This window comes from Ovis aries, chromosome 4 (assembly GCF_016772045.2).
Source record: "Ovis aries strain OAR_USU_Benz2616 breed Rambouillet chromosome 4, ARS-UI_Ramb_v3.0, whole genome shotgun sequence".
Taxonomy (NCBI): domain Eukaryota; kingdom Metazoa; phylum Chordata; class Mammalia; order Artiodactyla; family Bovidae; genus Ovis; species Ovis aries.
In genome coordinates this window covers 8,157,376-8,175,213 of record NC_056057.1, presented here as the reverse complement: position 1 = coordinate 8,175,213, position 17,838 = coordinate 8,157,376, and the positions used below count along the sequence as shown (strand labels likewise).

General features: G+C 45.3%; 1 protein-coding gene across 1 annotated transcript in view; it reads left to right on the top strand.

Annotated features, from left to right (window-relative positions):
• ABCA13 (ATP binding cassette subfamily A member 13) overlaps positions 1-17,838 on the top strand; it is a 393,578-nt gene that overhangs the window by 209,986 nt on the left and 165,754 nt on the right. The window contains exon 44 of the mRNA XM_042248365.1: positions 11,458-11,707. Coding sequence (XP_042104299.1) covers positions 11,458-11,707 — 250 coding nt within the window. The remainder of the gene's footprint in view (positions 1-11,457; positions 11,708-17,838) is intronic.

Below are 17,838 nucleotides of genomic sequence, written 5' to 3'. Positions count from 1 at the left end.
GAGGTTGCAAAGAGTTGGATGTGATTTTCACTTTCTATGAATTTTGATTCCAAAAACTTAGACATTTGCTTTTTTAAGCATTCATCCCAGTTTCCTTTGATTTAGGTGGTCTGTGGTCAGTGCTATAAAAGCACCCTTTAAGAATCTCTTCAGACCAAATTTGATGTGAAACTTCACAAATCCATCTCATAGTGAATGTAGGAAACAAGTGTTTTCTCCCTATAAGGCTTTGCTGTGCCTTTTCTTAAAGAAGCCGCATTTCCACCCCCGCCGGCCTTGCGAGATCTGAGAGCGCATTGATGTTCTGATAACTCTGGTTGTCAGCATCGCTTTATCTAAACTTCTTTCTTCCCCCTCGATTTAATCCTCTGTGCTTCCTCTGTAATTACTGCTTTTGTGATGATGGGAAGCAATTTCGGCAGTGAGTAATCTGAAGGCTCTGCAGCCTCTCCTGTGGTTTTTGAGACCATCCTGTTGACTCCCATCATCCTGTTGACTCCCATCCTACCGGGAGGCCAGTATTCTCTGCCTCTTCATTGAGCCGTTGCAGATTCTGCGTATCTCCTAGGGCTTGGCCTTGGCGTTAGATGCAGAGTGTCTTTTCTTCTTTGTCCACATTTCTTCAGACTTCAAATTCTGCCTTCTCTGTAAGAGGTGGGGGGCGGGATTCGTGTCTGCTGCTGCTTACACCTGCCAGAGAAGGTCTGTGTGCCAAGTTCGCTAAAATCAGCAGAGAGCTACTGGCGGGGTGCTTTGCAGAAATCGGTCTGCCAAAATAAAAATGGGATTGAAATAGACTTGGGTGGAATAAATGCTGGTAGCAGGTGCCAGAAAGCAGCAGCTTTGGTCACAGGGGACTTGGGAAGCAGGGAAAATGTGTGGAGCCAGCATGCAGATCAGAAATGCCAGAGCAAGCTCCCGAGCCTGGTGATATGTGTGCTCAGCTGTGTCTGACTCTTTGCAACCCCATGGACTGTAGGCCGCCAGGCTCCTCTGTCCATGGGATTTCCCAGCCAAGAATATTGGAGTGGGTTGCCATTTTCTACTCCAGGGAATTGTCTTGACTCGGGGATTGAACCTACATCTCTTGAGTCTCCTGCATTGGCAGGTGGATTCTTTACCACTGGCGCCACCTGGGAAGGGTGGTGATGAATAGTTACCATCCTCATTTCCTGAACTGGAGTCTCATCTTCTTGTGAAATATTTGACTGAGAATGTGTTTTACTTCTCTGAAGTGTAGTCATTGCCTCAAAAGTCATGGGACCAACTCGGGTAAATCAGACAGGAGAGCTCTGGGCACCTTTAGGGGCCTGCCAGTCCTCAGGAAGCTGAGGATAGATGTGCCCTGGATGCTTCCCGCCCCCCTCCACACACTCCCCCTTGCCGGAGTGGGTGGAGATTGAGTCGGGCATCCTGAACTGGTACCTTGTTTGCTCCTTCCTGATGGTTGCAGCTGCCTTGGGGGTGGGCAGCTGTATTTATGTCTCTAAACACCACAGAGTCATGTTGTTGCTTTGACACCTGCTTCAGCGTTGTTGTTTATGCTGATTAAAACCAGATTGACATGGAGCCACCGCTGGTGGCTTGAGGACAGCTTTACATGAGGCCCACTGGGCATAACTTTCACAACCAAGAGGGTATGGGGCCTGGGGAAATGCACAGAGGTTGTTTTCCAAGTAGGGAGACGGGCCTGGGGTGAGGGTGGGGGGGGGGCCCGCAGCCCAGTGAGTTACAAATAGATGGGGACGCTGGATACAGCATCTGGTCAATATCCAGCCACGCCTTCACCCATCCAACCTGAGATGAGGGCCAGGGCTGGGGTTGAGATGGGGGTGCAGTGGAAAGTGTCCCCAAGTCCTCTTTCCTAATCATGTGTTAGAACTCTGGAGGGAGCTCAGGTTTGAAAACCCAAGAGTGAGGCCCTTTAGATGCTTTTGGAGGACCTGACTTTGGTGCACTTAAGACAAAATGCAAATTCTGAGCTTGTGACTTGCCCAGGTGATGTTTGCAGCTCGTGGCAGAGCTGGGATGCACCCTGGTTCTCTGAAGGTCAAGACACTGTTTTTTCAAGGTAGGTTTAAACAAAGGGATTTTGGCAACCTTTACATTATTAAAAAAAAATATGGCTAGGCATAAGGGGTGACCGTATGTCAAAGTAAAATGCTAATTTGATTCCTTTAACCTTTTGGTTATTACAGTCACGGTGGTTTTTAAAAATTTTATTAAAGTACAGTTGATTTACAGTGTTGTGAAAGTTTCTGCTATACAGCATGATGATTCAGTTATACAGATATATACATTCTTTTTCATATTCTTTTCCATTATGGTTTATCCCAGGAGATTGGATACAGTCCCCTATGCTGAACAGTAGAACCTTGTTGTTCATCCAGTCCTACATGTAACAGTTTGCATCCACAGTTCTCAGACTCCCACTCCTTCCCTCCCTCACACCCAATCCCTTGGGAACCAAAAGTCTGATCTCTATGTCTGTGGGTTTGTTTCTGTTTCGTAAATAACTTCATTTGTTTCATATGTTAGATTCCACATGTAAGTGACTTCGTGCAGTGCTTGTCTTTGTTTGACTTACTTCACTTCGTATGACAATCTCTAGGTCCCTCTGTGTTGCTGGAGTTGGCATTGTTTCATCCTTTTTTGTGGTTGAGTAATATCCCATTGTATATATGTACCACACCTTTATTCCTCTGTTGATGGACATTTAGTTTGCTTTCACGTCCTGGCTATTGTAAATAGTGTAGTGACTATTGGTGTGCATGAAGCCTTTCAAACCACGTGTTTCTCTGCATATGTGTCTAGGAGTGGGATTGCTGGTCATATGGTAGCTCTATTTTTAGTTTTTAAAGGAACCTCCGTACTGTTCTCCATAGTGTGGGAACCAAGTTACATTCCCACAAGCAGTTGTAGCAGGGTTCCCTTTTCTCCACGCGCTCTCCGGCATTTATTGTTTGTAGACTTCTTGATGATGGCCATTCTAACAGGTGTGACTGTAGTTTTGATTTGTGTTTCTCTAACATTGCAGCCATGAAATTAAAAGACGCTTACTCCTTGGAAGGAAAGTTATAACCAACCTAGATAGCATATTCAAAAGCAGAGACATTACTTTGCCAACAAAGGTCCGTCTAGTCAAGGCTATGGTTTTTCCTGTGGTCATGTATGGATGTGAGAGTTGGACTGTGAAGAAAGCTGAGCGCCGAAGAATTGATGCTCTTGAACTGTGGTGTTGGAGAAGACTCTTGAGAGTCCCTTGGACTGCAAGGAGATCCAACCAGTCCATTCTAAAGGAGATCAGTCCTGGGTATTCTTTGGAAGGAATGATGCTAAAGCTGAAACTCCAGTACTTTGGCCACCTCATGCGAAGAGCTGACTCATTGGAAAAGATCCTGATGCTGGGAGGGATTGGGGGCAGGAGGAAAAGGGGATGACAGAGGATGAGATGGCTGGATGGCAGCACTGACTCGATAGACATGAGTTTGAGTGAACTGCGGGAGATGGTGATAGACAGGGAGGCCTGGCGTGTTGCGATTCATGGGGTCGCAAATAGTTGGACACAACTGAGCAACTGAACTGAACATTTAACGACGTTGAACATCTTTTCACCAGTCATAGTGCTTTTTAAAGAACCAAATCAAGGATATATACCTGTACAGAAACTGGAGCGTTCAGTGGCTTGTCATGTAGAAAATTATTCTATCACCTACTTTTTTCTTTTTTTAAAGAAAAATCATGTCTAAGAAAATAGTATGGTTATTATAAGAAACGAACAGGTAAAATGCTATAGAAGTTGGGTAAAATAGAGTTGTGAAATTATTTTCAAAACAATTTAGATAAAATAGACTCTGTTAGCTTTTTAAAGAATTCAACATAATATTGCATTTGCTTTATAAAAGAATAGTTAACAAAAGTTACAGTAACTTGCATGGTTTTATGTTTTATATATTTTTATATTATCATGTTTAACATTTAAGAAGTAAATGCATTTTGGGCTTTATGTCATATTAATAAGCTATAATATGTCACAAAACTTCCTTTTAGATTTTTCCTCATTCTCTTTTCAATTTCCTCTTTTCCTCTTTTTCTCTCTTTCCCACCCCTGTTGCCCACTTTCCTTCCTTTCTTAATTGGAGGATATTTTATTTTGTTTGTTTTCTTCTTTTAATGGTATGAATTCTTGTTCATAATTCAGTCAGAATTTGCATAAATGTCATACAGTTATAGTCTTTACCAGAACAGAGATTGGGAACCACCCCACCTGCATCTTTTGTGTTCTGAACAGGGTCACTGGTGGGACAACCCCTGCCCAAAGGTCAGTGTGTCCACGTGAGGCCGGGGTTTCTGGGGCCTGATGCTGTGTCCCTGTGACATGTTTTCAATGTTAATGCCCATCCACAGTTATCTACCGGGTTAACTGAAAGCATATCCCCCCGGGAACCATCCAGCACTGTTAGTTTTCCATACAGCTCGCTGATTCTAGTTTTTGGACTGGTGAGAACAGATGAAATGGTGTAAGCTTTTTACTGTCTGCTAATAATTTTGAAATTCCAGGTCATGACCAGGGTGCAGTAGAAAACATAGTTGTCCCTCCGTGTCCAAGGGGTGGGCATGGTTCCCAGACTCCCTGGACAGCAGAATCCCCAGAGGCTCAAGCTTCTTCTGTAAAATGGTACTTGCATATAATCTATGCACACCCTCGTATATTTTAAAATCACCTCTAGATTACTTCCAGGGCTTCCCAGGTGGTCTAGCAATAAAGAATCCGCCTGCCAATGCAGGAGATGCAGGTTTGATCCCTGGGTCAGGAAGGTCCTCTGGAGATGGGAATGGTGACCCACTCCAGTATTCTCACCTGGGAAATCCCACGGACAGAGAAGCCTGGTGGGCTACAGTCAGTGGGGTCGCAGAGAGTTGGACACGACTGAGTGACTGAGCACGCATGCTTACAGGTTACTTCTAATACCCGATACAAATGTAAATCCTGTCTAGTTATCGGTTCAGTTCAGTTCAGTTCAGTCTCTCAGTCGTGTCCGACTCTTTGCGACCCCATGAATCGCAGCACGCCAGGCCTCCCTGTCTATCACCAACTCCCAGAGTTCACTCAGACTCACATCCATCGAGTCAGTGATGCCATCCAGCCATCTCATCCTCCGTCATCCCTTTCTCCTCCTGCCCCCAATCCCTCCCAGCGTCAGGGTCTTTTCCAATGAGTCATCCCTTTGCATGAGGTGGCCAGAGTACTGGAGTTTCAGCTTTAGCATCATTCCTTCCAAAGAACACCCAGGACTGATCTCCTTTAGAATGGACTGGTTGGATCTCCTTGCAGTCCAAGGGGCACTCAGAGTCTCCTCCAACACCACAGTTCAAAGGCATCAATTCTTTGGTGCTCAGCTTTCTTCACAGTCCAACTCTCACATCCATACATGACCACTGGAAAAACTGTAGCCTTGACTAGACGGACCTTTGTTGGCAAAGTAATGTCTCTGCTTTTGAATATGCTGTCTAGGTTGGTCATAACTTTCCTTCCAAGCAGTAAGTGTCTTTTAATTTCATGGCTGCAGTCACCATCTGCAGTGATATAGTTATCAGTGTGTGACAAATCTGAGTTTTGCTTTTTGGAATGTTCTGGAACATTTTTTCTTGAATATTTTTGATCTGAGGCAGATAGGGAGGGCTGGCCACATCCGTAATACCCAGCTTACCATGTTTCTGTCTCAGAATTCGTTTCTCCTCCCTAGAGGTCCTCTCCTACACCAGGCACCCCTCCATACCCATCAGAGAACATTTTTCACTCCTTGAATTTCTGGCAGTGACAGCTCTTCAGAGAAGTCTGACCCACTGTTGAACAGAGTACGCTGTGTTGGTCTTGGTTAATTGTCATGTTTTGTTACATTTGACTCTATTACAGGACTAAAAGCTTTGAGCACTCTATTCAAAGAGACAACCTAAGGGTCTAGCAAAGCACTTATACATCATAAAGTCCATGCTTTGTTCTCCCAAATTTAACTTTTGTTCACAATTTCTCTTGAACTGGGTCTGTTTATAAATAAGTGAAAGGTTTGAATTGCTACATTTAAGATTCACTTCAATGGTAAAAATCTCTAACTCAGTGAATAAAGAAAGATACTGTTTCTGTTTCATAAAATCATACCTCATTTCCCAGATAAATATACAGTCTTTACAAGATAATTATTGGTTCGTAGTGGTTTCATCTCTAAGTCATGTCCAACTCTTGAGACCCCGTGGATTGTAAGCTTACAGGATGCATAAATATTCACTGTTTAAAACCCAGAAATTATGAAGAAGAAATTGAAGTAGCTTGATCTTGCTGCACAAAGCATTATAAATCTTTAGTAAGTAGACTGAAAATATACATAACACTTCAGCTTTTCGAATCTAAAAAAAAATCACTTGGTCAAATTCAAATCATGTATAGAGTGTAGCAATTCATAAAAGACAACTTTTCACTAAGGTGTATACACAAAACAGTAGTAACTTATTCCCCAGGTGTTATGTTGTAATGCATTTTTCTCCACTGCATGGTTGTATTATAAGTTGTCCAGTTCATCCCTGTGTGTCGACATTTGTTTCCAGCTTCTTGCTACTGTCTTCTATAGGATGTAACAAACCACCTTGTTTGCTCTGTTTGATGAATTTCTCTTGCTTTTTTCACTAATCCCACTCTTGGATTAGAATTAAGCTGATCAGAGGGAGCTCATATTTGCTTTCCCCAGAAAGGCTAGTCAGGTCTGTTCTCCCAGCACTGCTGCTGATAAGGCCCATTTCCTAAAACACTCAGTGATAGTAGGGATTCACATTGTTTTTAATCCTTACCATGTTGATCATCTGAACATTTATTTTCCAGATAAATTTTCTTTTTAAATTTTCTAGATAAATTTTCTTCCGTGAAAATAGCTGATTTCCCAGTAAGCATATTTTTGCTATTTTGTAGTATTTTTAATGACCTGCATATTCAGATATGCTGTTAGCCCGGTTTTCTTTTGGAGTACTCATTTTTAAAAAATTGATTTAAAGGCATTACATTTGTAATGCTTTATTTTAAATTCTTTGAGAATATTTGGATGCACTTGGTGATATGGAGATCACATTCTGGGGTATATGCAGAGTCCTTGACCTTTTAAGTTATTTCTTAGTAGGCATTAATGTTTCAACAATCAAAGCCATCTGACCCCCCCAAAAAAGAAAAAAAAAAACCTTTGTACATCCTACCTAAGCAATATGATGGTCAGGGTAAATGAGGGTGAATAATTATGGGTGTAATGGGAGTCCTTGAATATAATTGGACTCATAAGTCAAATGAGACAATTCATAGCAGTTTGGCCCAGTATTTCAGCTTTGTCTGTTAAATTATTCATATGAATACTTTTATGAGTTTAGCCATGATAATTTGATTGGTGTTGATTCATGACATCAGCTATCTTAGCCTCGTATCTTAGCCCTTTTTTTTTTCCATTTATGTACAATTAATGATTATGGGAAGCTGGGGGAAATTCATTTTTCTTAATATAAGAAACACCTTTCCCCGCAGACTTATTGGGTCTGTCTGATGAGCATTTACTATTATTGGCAGTTTAATAAGTGTGGTAATAATAATCCTCACTATCTTAAGGGAAAATACTACAAGTCTGTATTTTACAACTGAGGGAAATGGCATTCAGAGAGGTTAGGTAGGTTTCCAGAAGTTACACAGCTTGTTGGCTGAGATTGGATGCAAATCCTAATTTACATGGATTAAAAAATGAGGCTGTACCCACCCCACAGTGATGGCCAAAGGGCACAGGCCATTCTTTGACTTGGGTCCTGCTCCTCCATCACCAGGGAAATCCAACACCCAGGTAGTCACATCCTCTTTCCATTTTGTAGCATCTGCTGCATAGACAGACTGTTTGTGACGTGAACAGGTGTTTGCAGTCACGGCCTGCGGTGCATGTGTGTGAGAAGGTACGTGTATGTGAGAAGATGCACAGAATGGAAGCAGCTGTGGTGGCCAAACATACACTCAAAGGATGCTGCTTAGAGGCTGGCCCAAGGGGTGTGACTTCCAGTGGACAGTGTCCAGAGGTGTGGCAGAGACCAAGAGCCAGGGTCCACCAGTGACTTCCGGTTTGAATTGAAAGAATGAGGCATTCTGTTCTGGCAGAGAAAGAGCTCCTGAGCCCAAGGCTGTGAACATGCAGCAATTATCTCAGCAATCGTTTTGGAAATCTAGGGGTTTGGCAACTGGCAACATCTCAGTTATTTCAGCTTGAGCTAGATAATTCACATAATTATCCTAATAGATCTGCACACATAATGCCCAGCATCAGTATTATTCCACACCAGAATCTCCTAAAATGATTGGGAAGGGGGTATTTTATGTTCACATCTGTATTTATGTGAGAAAGGATCATATTTAGCTTAATAATACACCTTTTTCTAGCACTAGAATCTTTCCATCTGCTCATTTAATAACTGCTTCATGAGTTACATGTGAATCCTCATTGGTTGTGCATTGTATCAGCCATTCATAAACCCAGCTGAATATCAGGAGCCTCTGGGAAGTTTTTCTCTGTTTAAATTTGAGTCTTTTTAATCTGTGAGTCTGAAGATCTGATTCTGTTGGAGGTGGACCTGGGAATCAGCATTCTTCAAAAAGTTCCCCTAGAGAATCTGATATATAGTTGAACGTATTAACCGCCGTTTTCACCACACAGTGCCCACCCTTGTTAGAGAGTGCTCCTTGTTTTACAGTAAAATATTACTTCATATCATAACGTGTATCCTGTCATGGGACCTTCAGTCCAGTAAAGATCTGTAATCCTTCAAGTGGCTGGTAAAGAGCTCCATGAGTCAGTGTCCATCTTTATTTTATATTTAAGATTTATTTATCTCCTTGGAGTATATTTGTTTTACATTACTGTGTCAATTTGTGCCGTACAGCAACGTGAATCAGCCATGTGTATACATATAGCCCCTGTTTTTGGATTTCCTTCCCATTGAGGTCACCGCAGAGCACTGAGTGGAGTTCCCTGTACTGTACAGCAGGTCCTCATTAGTTACCTACTGCATACATAGTGGTGTATGTATATCAATCCCAGTCTCCCAAGTCATCCCGCTCCCTGGGCCCCACTTGGTCTCCATATATTTGTTCTTTACGTCTGTCTCTATTTCTCTTCTTTTTAGAACAATACTCAGGTTTTGAATTAATTAATTTTTGCCCGCGCTGGGTCTTCACGGCCGTGCACGGGCTTCCCCCGGTGGCAGCACGTGGACTTCTCACTGCAGCGGCGTCTCTTGTTGCAGAGCGCAGGCTCTAGGCACACGGGCCTCAGTGGCTGCAGTGTGTGGGCTCTCCAGCCCCGCTTCAGGAGTTGTGGTGCACAGACCTAGCTGCCCTGTTGCACGTGGAGTCTTCCCTGAATAGGAGTCACACCTGTGTCCCCTGCATTGGCGGGTGGATTCTTAACCACTGGGCCACTGGGGACGTCCACGTGCCTCTATTTCTGCTTTGCGTATTAATCTTTAAGCTCCACCTCTGCCACTGGCCACATATACTCTGCATCTCACACAGAATATACCATGAGGGTTAGTGTGTCATGTTCATCTTTAAACATCCACATTTTCTTTCAGACATCTCTGGAGTCTTAAAGATTCTGCTTCTGCACTTTCCCCTTAAACCTCCCAAGACTGTGTCTTTGGCACCAACCCTTTCAGCCCCACCTGGGCTCCGCGTGCATTGTTTTGTTGTGTTTACGTTGTGTTGGATTGCTCATACTTGTATCTCAGTCCCTACTTTATGGCTTTTTTTGAGGCCAGAAATCAGATCACCGGAGCCTGCCACGCCCTGGTGCTCACTGAGGACCTGCAGATGCGGGATTTTCCCAAAGTGTGTTCCACACGTCCACCCGCGTGCCTTTGCACTTCTGTTCTCAGTGCCATTAGCAATCATTTATCTTTCAAATGGTAGTTTCTGTAGAAATATTTTCTCTGGGACTTTAAGCTTATTCATTGCTCTTTTATTAACTATATAGCAATTTGATGTTTGTATTAATAAGCAGTATGATCAGTTTTGGAGAAGGCAGTAGTACCCCACTCCAGTACTCTTGCCTGGAAAATCCCATGGATGGAGGAGCCTGGTAGGCTGCAGTCCATGGGGTTGCTAGGAGTCGGACATGACTGAGCGACTTCACTTTCACTTTTCACTTTCATGCATTGGAGAAGGAAATGGCAACCCACTCCAGTGTTCTTGCCTGGAGAATCCCAGGGACAGACGAGCCTGGTGGGCTGACGTCTGTGGGGTCGCACAGAGTCAGACACGACTAAAGCGACTTAGCAGCATGATCAATTTACCATATATGTTCTTTTATTTTGTGTTTTTGGCCATTCTGCATGGCTTGTGGACCTCAGCTTCCCGACCAGGGATTGAACTAAGGCTGCCAGCGGTGCAAGCCCAGAATCCTAACCACTAGGCCACCAGGGAGCTCCCATATCTGTTCTTTCAGAAATCCACATTTCTAGTACTGGGCCTTAGGAGGACTCACTGGGGGCCCATGGGCCTGGCCGGTGGTTTGAGCCACGTCGCCCTCTAGACATAGCTGGAGACAGTGGTCCTTGGGTGCCTCAGTTTGCTCTGCCTGGTGTCCTCATTGCAGGACGCAGCCACTGGCATCACTTGTGGGAATGGAGGCAGGTTCACTGTGGGGTGTGGACCCAGATGCCCAGCCTAGGAGGGAGCCTGGCGGAAGGACCAAGCCAGGGCGCCAGCTCACACTGTACTTCCTGGGTCTGCATTTTGCCCCTCTGTTCATGGAGGGCCATTTTCAGATCTGCCATGTCAGGAAGGGAGGCCCGGACTGCTGAGACTGACAGTCTATGTGGGGCCGAATTAGAGGCTGGGACCCCCTGCTGCCCCAGAGGTTGCCCCAGGCTCCTCCTCACCTGGGATGTCTGGGATGGGCAGGGGATGCAGGTGTGGGCTTCATGGGGACGTTGGGGGAGGCAGGTGTGTGCTGCCTGGATCCAAAATGAGATGTAACAGTGGCAGAGGTGGGGACTCGTGAGGACAAAGGCAAGGAGCCTGGAGATGAGGTCTCATTTGGGCGGCGCCATCTCTGCCACCCCCAACCCTCCGTTGGTGGCTTAGAATTGAAGGTCATATCACAGGCTTTGTTTTAATCTGTGGGAATAAACAAGAAACCTTTCTCCCTGTCCTTTCCCATCTGCCCATCCCCCTTCAGCTGCAGGAGCCAAGGGAGGCTACCACGATGTCTGTCCTTGTGTTTGATGTTGTGAGATGCCCTGTGTGCGAAACTTCCCAGGGTGTCCTGACTTAGGGTACACTCGAGACTGTTGGTGCAGGGGCCTGCAGGATGAGAGCGGGGTGGGGGCTGTCAGGGACGCCGCAGGAATCCCAGGACTGAGACCTGCCCCATCTTCCTCTCCTTGCAGACTGCACACCTGCTGGCATCCCCCTGATGCGGGGCGGCCCCCTTCTCCTGGCGCAGACAGCTGCCCTCCTGCGGAAGCGGCTTCTCCACGCTGGCCGGGCCTGGAAGGGCACCGTCTCTGACCTGCTGCTGCCCGTGCTCTTCGTGGCCTTGGCAATGGCCTTGTTCATGGTCCAGCCTTTGGCCATCAACTACCCTCCCCTCAAACTGACACTGGGTCATTACGGCAAGGCAGAAACCTACTTCTTCAGGTAAGAACCTTCCCTTGTTTTTCCCCCTTGTGCTTCCAAATTACCTCCGGACAGGTTATGAGTAGCGGTAGCTCTGATTCTGGAAGAATTTCAAATATACACAAATTATTATCATTTTGGAGGTCTGTGTACTTGAGGGTGAGTGCTGAATAGTTTTGCTTTTTTGGAGTCCGTCCTGTGATAGATGCTAAGGGCACACGAGGCAGACCTGGTCCAACCTCTCTGTCCCTGGGGGTCCTGCCCACTCCCACACCCCCCGGGTAGCCGAGTCCCCTCAGTGGAAAGGGCCATGACTTCTGATGTGCAGAGAGTCGGGAACACAGCACCCCCAGGCCCACAGGACTGGGAGGGCTGTTCCTGGTCCAGGATGGTTATGACTTTAGAAGAGTGCGTGTGTGCTAAGTCACTCAGTCGTGTCTGACTCTTCGCGGTCCCGTGGACTGTAGCCCACCAGGCTCCTCTGTCCATGGAATTCTCCAGGCAAGAATACTGGAGTGGGTTGCCATTTGCTTCTCCAGAGGATCTTCCCGACCCAGGGATCAAACCCTCATCTCTTACATCTCCTGCATTGGCAGGAGGGTTCTTTACTACCAGCGCCACCCGGCCAGCCCTTAGTAGAGTATATGGATTGCATATTTCATACTTCAAGGCTGCTTCCAGACACCGGCCCTCAACTGCGCACGCCCCTCTACAGACAAATGTCTGGATTTTTCTCTCTAAACAGGATGGGTCCAGGCACAGCTCCAAGTCAGATTAGGCCCTATTTCTGCCAGCATGTTCAGGCCAGTTCGAGTGTTGCCACCAGATATGTTTACATAGGAATTTCTCAGAGCTTCGAGGGGTGCTGTTTCACTCACAGCACAGTGGAACTGGGGACCCGAGAGGTGTCCCTGGCCCCTGAAACCCTTGTCCTGGGCGGGCTGGCTCTGCCAGATTGCGTTCAGAGCATCGTTGCTGGGCATCTGCCATGGTGTCTTTACACTGAGCGCCGAGACTGGCCCGTCCTCCTTCTGGGAGGCAAAGCCCGTCCCGTCGGAGTGGAGACCAGGGCTCGGGGCGCTGGGCCCCCGCTGAGCCTACATCTTCATTGGGCTGTGCACCGCGCGGGCAGCCAGGAGGCCGGGTTACTTTGATTTTGTCAGATGCATCCCTTGATGAAAATACTGAGCTCCATGAGCTCAGCTCTGCATGCCTGCTGACCTTTGCGTCAGTTTTGGAATGAGATTTAAACAGATACAGGCCCCAAAGGCAAAGCTGAGAATAAACTATTCAGTTTGTTTCTGTCTCCCATGGTTATTGGTATTTACCTCCCCGATGGAGTCTGGGTGTGACCAGCAGAAAGCCCTCTCCGCTGCCTGCCTGTGTGAAGAACTCTGTGGCTGTTCTGACTGGTCCTTTGCGAGTGGGGTCCTCCTCTCTGGCCGTGTACTTTATTTGCCTTCTCTCATCTCTTGTTTACGCTATGCTTTAAAGGTGTAAGACGAATGTCCAATAACGCCTTCTCTGGCCAAATGTTCAGATTTCTGTCACACTCCTCGGGGGTATAGGAGGAGCTTATACCCTACTGAGCCTTCCTCAGTGATCAGTGCAAAGAAATAGAGGAAAACAATCAAATGGGAAAAACTAGAGAGCTCTTCAAGAAAATTAGAGATACTGAAGGAACATTTCATGCAAATATGGGCACAATAAAGGACAGAAATGGTATGGACCTAACAGACGCAGAAGATATTAAGAAGAAATGGCAGGAATACACAGAAGAACTGTACAAAAAAGAGCTTCACGTCCCAAATAACCACTATGGTGTGATCGCTCACCCAGAGCTAGACATCGTGGAATGTGAAGTCAAGTGGGCCTTAGGAAGCATCACTACCAACAAAGCTAGTGGAGGTGATGGAATTTCAGTTGAGCTGTTTCAAATCCTGAAAGATAATGCTGTGAAAGTGCTGTACTCAATATGCCAGCAAATTTGGCCAACTCAGCAGTGGCCACAGGACTGGAAAAGGTCAGTTTTCATTCTAATCCCAAAGAAAGGCACTGCCAAAAAATGTTCAAACTATTGCACAATTGCACTCATCTCACATGCTAGTAAAGTAATGGTCAAAACTCTCCAAGCCAGGCTTCAACAGTACATGAATCATGAACTTCCAGATGTTCTAGCTGTGTTTATTATTATTTATCTTTACTTTTTTATTTTACTTTACAATACTGTATTGGTTTTGCCATACACTGACATGAATCCTCCACGGGTGTACATGAGTTCCCAATCCTGAACCCCTCTCCCACCTCCCTCCCCATAGCATCTCTCTGGGTCATGCCAGTGCACCAGCCCCAAGCATCCTGTATCCTGTATTGAACCTAGACTGGCAATTTGTTTCTTACATGATAGTATACATGTTTCAATGCCATTCTCCCAAATCATCCCACCCTCTCCCTCTCAAGCTGTGTTTAGAAAAGGCGGAGGAACCAGAGATCAAATTGCCAACATCCGTTTGATCATAGAAAAAGCAAGAGAGTTCCAGACAAACATCTATTTCTGCTTTATTGACTACATCAAAGCCTTTTCTGTGTGGGTCACAACAAACTGTGGAAAATTCTGAGAGAGATGGGAATACCAGACCACCTGACCTGCCTCTTGAGAAATCTGTATGCAGGTCAAGAAGCATCAGTTAGAACCGGACATGGAACAACAAACTGGTTCCAAATTGGGAAAAGAGTATGTCAAGGCTGTATATTGTCACCCTGCTTATTTAACTTATATGCAGAGCACATCATGTGAAATGCCGGGCTGGATGAAGCACAAGCTGGAATCAAGACTGCCGGGTGAAATATATAACCTCAGATACACAGATGAAACCACCCTAATGGCAGAAAGTGAAGAACAACTAAAGAGCCTCTTAATGAAAGTGAAAGAGGAGAGTGAAAAAGCTGGCTTAAAGCTCAACATTTAAAAAACTAAGATCATGGCATCCGGTCCCATCACTCCATGGCAGATAGATGGGGAAACAATGGAAACAGTGACAGACTATTTTTTGGGGCTCCAAAATCACTTGCAGATAGTGACTGCAGCTATGAAATTAAAAGATGCTTGCTCCTTGGAATAAAAGCTATGACCAACCTAGACAGCATATTAAAAAGCAGAAACAACTTTGCCAACAAAGGTCCATCTAGTCAAAGCTATGGTTTTTCTAGTAGTCATGTATGGATGTGAGAGTTAGACTATAAAGAAAGCTGAGTGCTGAAGAATTGATGCTTTTGAACTATTGTGTTGGAGAAGACTCTTGAGAGTCCCTTGGACTGCAAGGAGAACAAACCAGTCAATCCTAAAGGAAATCAGTCCTAAATATTCACTGGATGGACTGATGCTGAAGCTCCAATACTTTGGCCACCCGATGCAAAGAACTTACTCCTTGGAAAAGACCCTGATGCTGGGAAAGATTGAGGGCAGGAGGAAAAGGGAGCAACAGAGGATGAGATGGTTGGATGGCATCACCGACTCAATGAACCATGAGTTTGAGCAAGCTCTGGGAGTTGGTGATGGACAGGGAAACCTGGCATGCTTCAGTCCATAGGGTAGCAAAGAGTCGGACACAACTGAGTGACTGAACTGTTATATCCATTATAAGCTATAACTTTTTAACCCTCTAAGTTATAAGCTCTATAACCCTGTAACTATGTTGAGCTTTTTAATTACAAATATGTTTTTTGAAGCAAGTACTATAAGATACAGAGTAGCCTAAATTTAAAAGTAAATCATATGTGTTCCTACTAGCCCTACCTACTGCAAACCTGTTGTTGTGTCATCTACCCCTTGTTAACATAAAATATTTTTCAATCCAGGCATTTTTACTTTTGGGCTTCCCAGGTGGTGCTAGTGGTAAAGAACTTGCCTCCATTGCAGGAGACACAGGAGACATTGGTTTGATCCCTGGGTCTGGAAGATCCCCTGGAGGAGGAAATGGCAACCCACTCTCCCATTCTTGATTGCAGAATCCCATGGACAGAGGAGCCTGGCAGTCTGCAGTCCTTAGTGTTGCAGAGAGTCGGACAAGATTGAAGTTCCTTAGCACACATGCATGCGTTTTTATTTTTATAATGATGAGCTCACACTGTAACACTATTCATCTTTTGCTTTTCCACCGTGGATCTATTTTTGTACAGTGGTGCCAGTTCCTTGGACTTGCTATAGAATGTTGCCTGGAGGGGCCATAGTTTATGTCAATAGTCTCTATTTGGGGACATGTATAGATTTATTTATTTAGGTAAGCTTTCCTACTATGGACAGTGGTGTAGGAATACTTTGGATTTGTGCAACTGTACATTTTTTCCTTTACCATACATTTCTGTCACAAGTTTTTCCAGGATAGCATCAGTAATTTCAGGGAAGATATTACCAAATTATCCCTGGTGGCTCAATGGTAAAGAATCCACCTGCTGGTGCAGGAAACATGGGTTCAATCCCTGGACTGGGAAGATCCTCTGGAGCAGGATATGGCAACCCACTCCAGTATTCTTGCCTGGAGAATTCCATGGACAGAGGAGCCTGGTGGGCTGCAGTCCATGGGGTTGCAGAATGGGATATAGCTTAGCCACTCAGCCACCATCACCACCGCCACCAGCCACCACCATCCTTACAAATGTGCACTAACTTGCAGTCCCATAACACTTCTGTTTCCTTTACTCGGCAAGTATTTATTATGCATCTCTGTGTGCATGCTCAGTCGCTTCAGTTGCGTCCAACTCTCTGTGACCCCATGGACTGTAACCCAACTGCCTCCTCTGTCCATGGAATTCTGCAGGCAAGAACACTGGAGTGGGTATACCTTCCTCCAGGGGAATCTTCCAAACCCAGGGATCGAACTTATGTCTCCTGCACTGCATGCAGAAGCCCTATTATGCACCTACTGTATGGAAGATACCATTCTTGGTGGTCACACGCATGTGAATCAGTTCAGTTCAGCTCAGTTCAGTCGCTCAGTCGTGTCTGACTCTTTGCGACCCCATGAATCGCAGCACGCCAGGCCTCCCTGTCCATCACCAACTCCCGGAGTTCACTCAGACTCGTGTGCATCGAGTCAGTGATGCCATGCAGCCATCTCATCCTCGGTCGTCCCCTTCTCCTCCTGCCCCCAATCCCGTGAATAGAACAGGCTAAAGTCCCCACGTTCGTGGGAGAGAGGAAGCTTATTTCTCCCCAGGGCTCTCTATCACTTTTGACTCCGTGACTTGCTGCTGTTTCTGTTAGGCAGCTCTTAGGTTTCTCTTAAGACTGAACATTCTCAGCCGCTTTGTGGTTGTTCTGCATTGTACTTTGCATGTTGAATAGATCGAGCATCACATACAATTAATCTCCACTCTCAGTGTTTTCCCCTCTCCTCTGCCCCATCTTAACCTTTTCTTCTCAAGCAGGTGGGCATTTCTCTTCATGGGGCTCATGGCACTGAAATGCTTCCAGTTGGCTGCCAGGACCAATTCAGGTTCTCTGCTGTGTTATTAATTCGGTAATTATGTATTTTTGTTGTTTGTTTGTGAGCATTTCTTCCAGCTCTCACAGTATTAATCTTTCATAAAAGTAATGCACTCCAAAATTATTTTGAGTCTGAGAGTTAGAGATCTTTTAATATTTTCTTCCATTTCTAAGAGTAAGTCTTTCAAGTGAGAGCAAAGATATTTCTCATGTTGCATGAATTATGAAACAGAGGAGCCTACATATTTGATGCTCATTTTCTCATATTTACAGATGGGGACCCATCAGAGATTACATATTTCTCTTCTACTTGTCTTTAATTTCAGACTAAACAGAAAAGAATAAGTTTGCAGGTTGTTGCTTTTTGTTTCAGTAGAGTAGGGGTGTACCTAAATATGGGGGGAAAGCTAAGATCCTGCTGGAGATCATTAATTTTGCTGGAAACCTTCCTTCCTTGTCTGAGTTCTTGTCTTTTACGTTTGCTGTGGGCGAGGGGAGAGCCTCTGCCCGCTTCAGTGGGCACAGCTGCGCTGCTGAGGGCTCTCCATCACCCTGGCTGCCTGCTCTGGATCCTGGATGCCCTAGTGGGGTGACCCCATGTGCTGGTTTACTAGAGGTGAGGTCTGGCATCCTGGTGCATAAGTTAATCATACCCTTTCATGCTCAG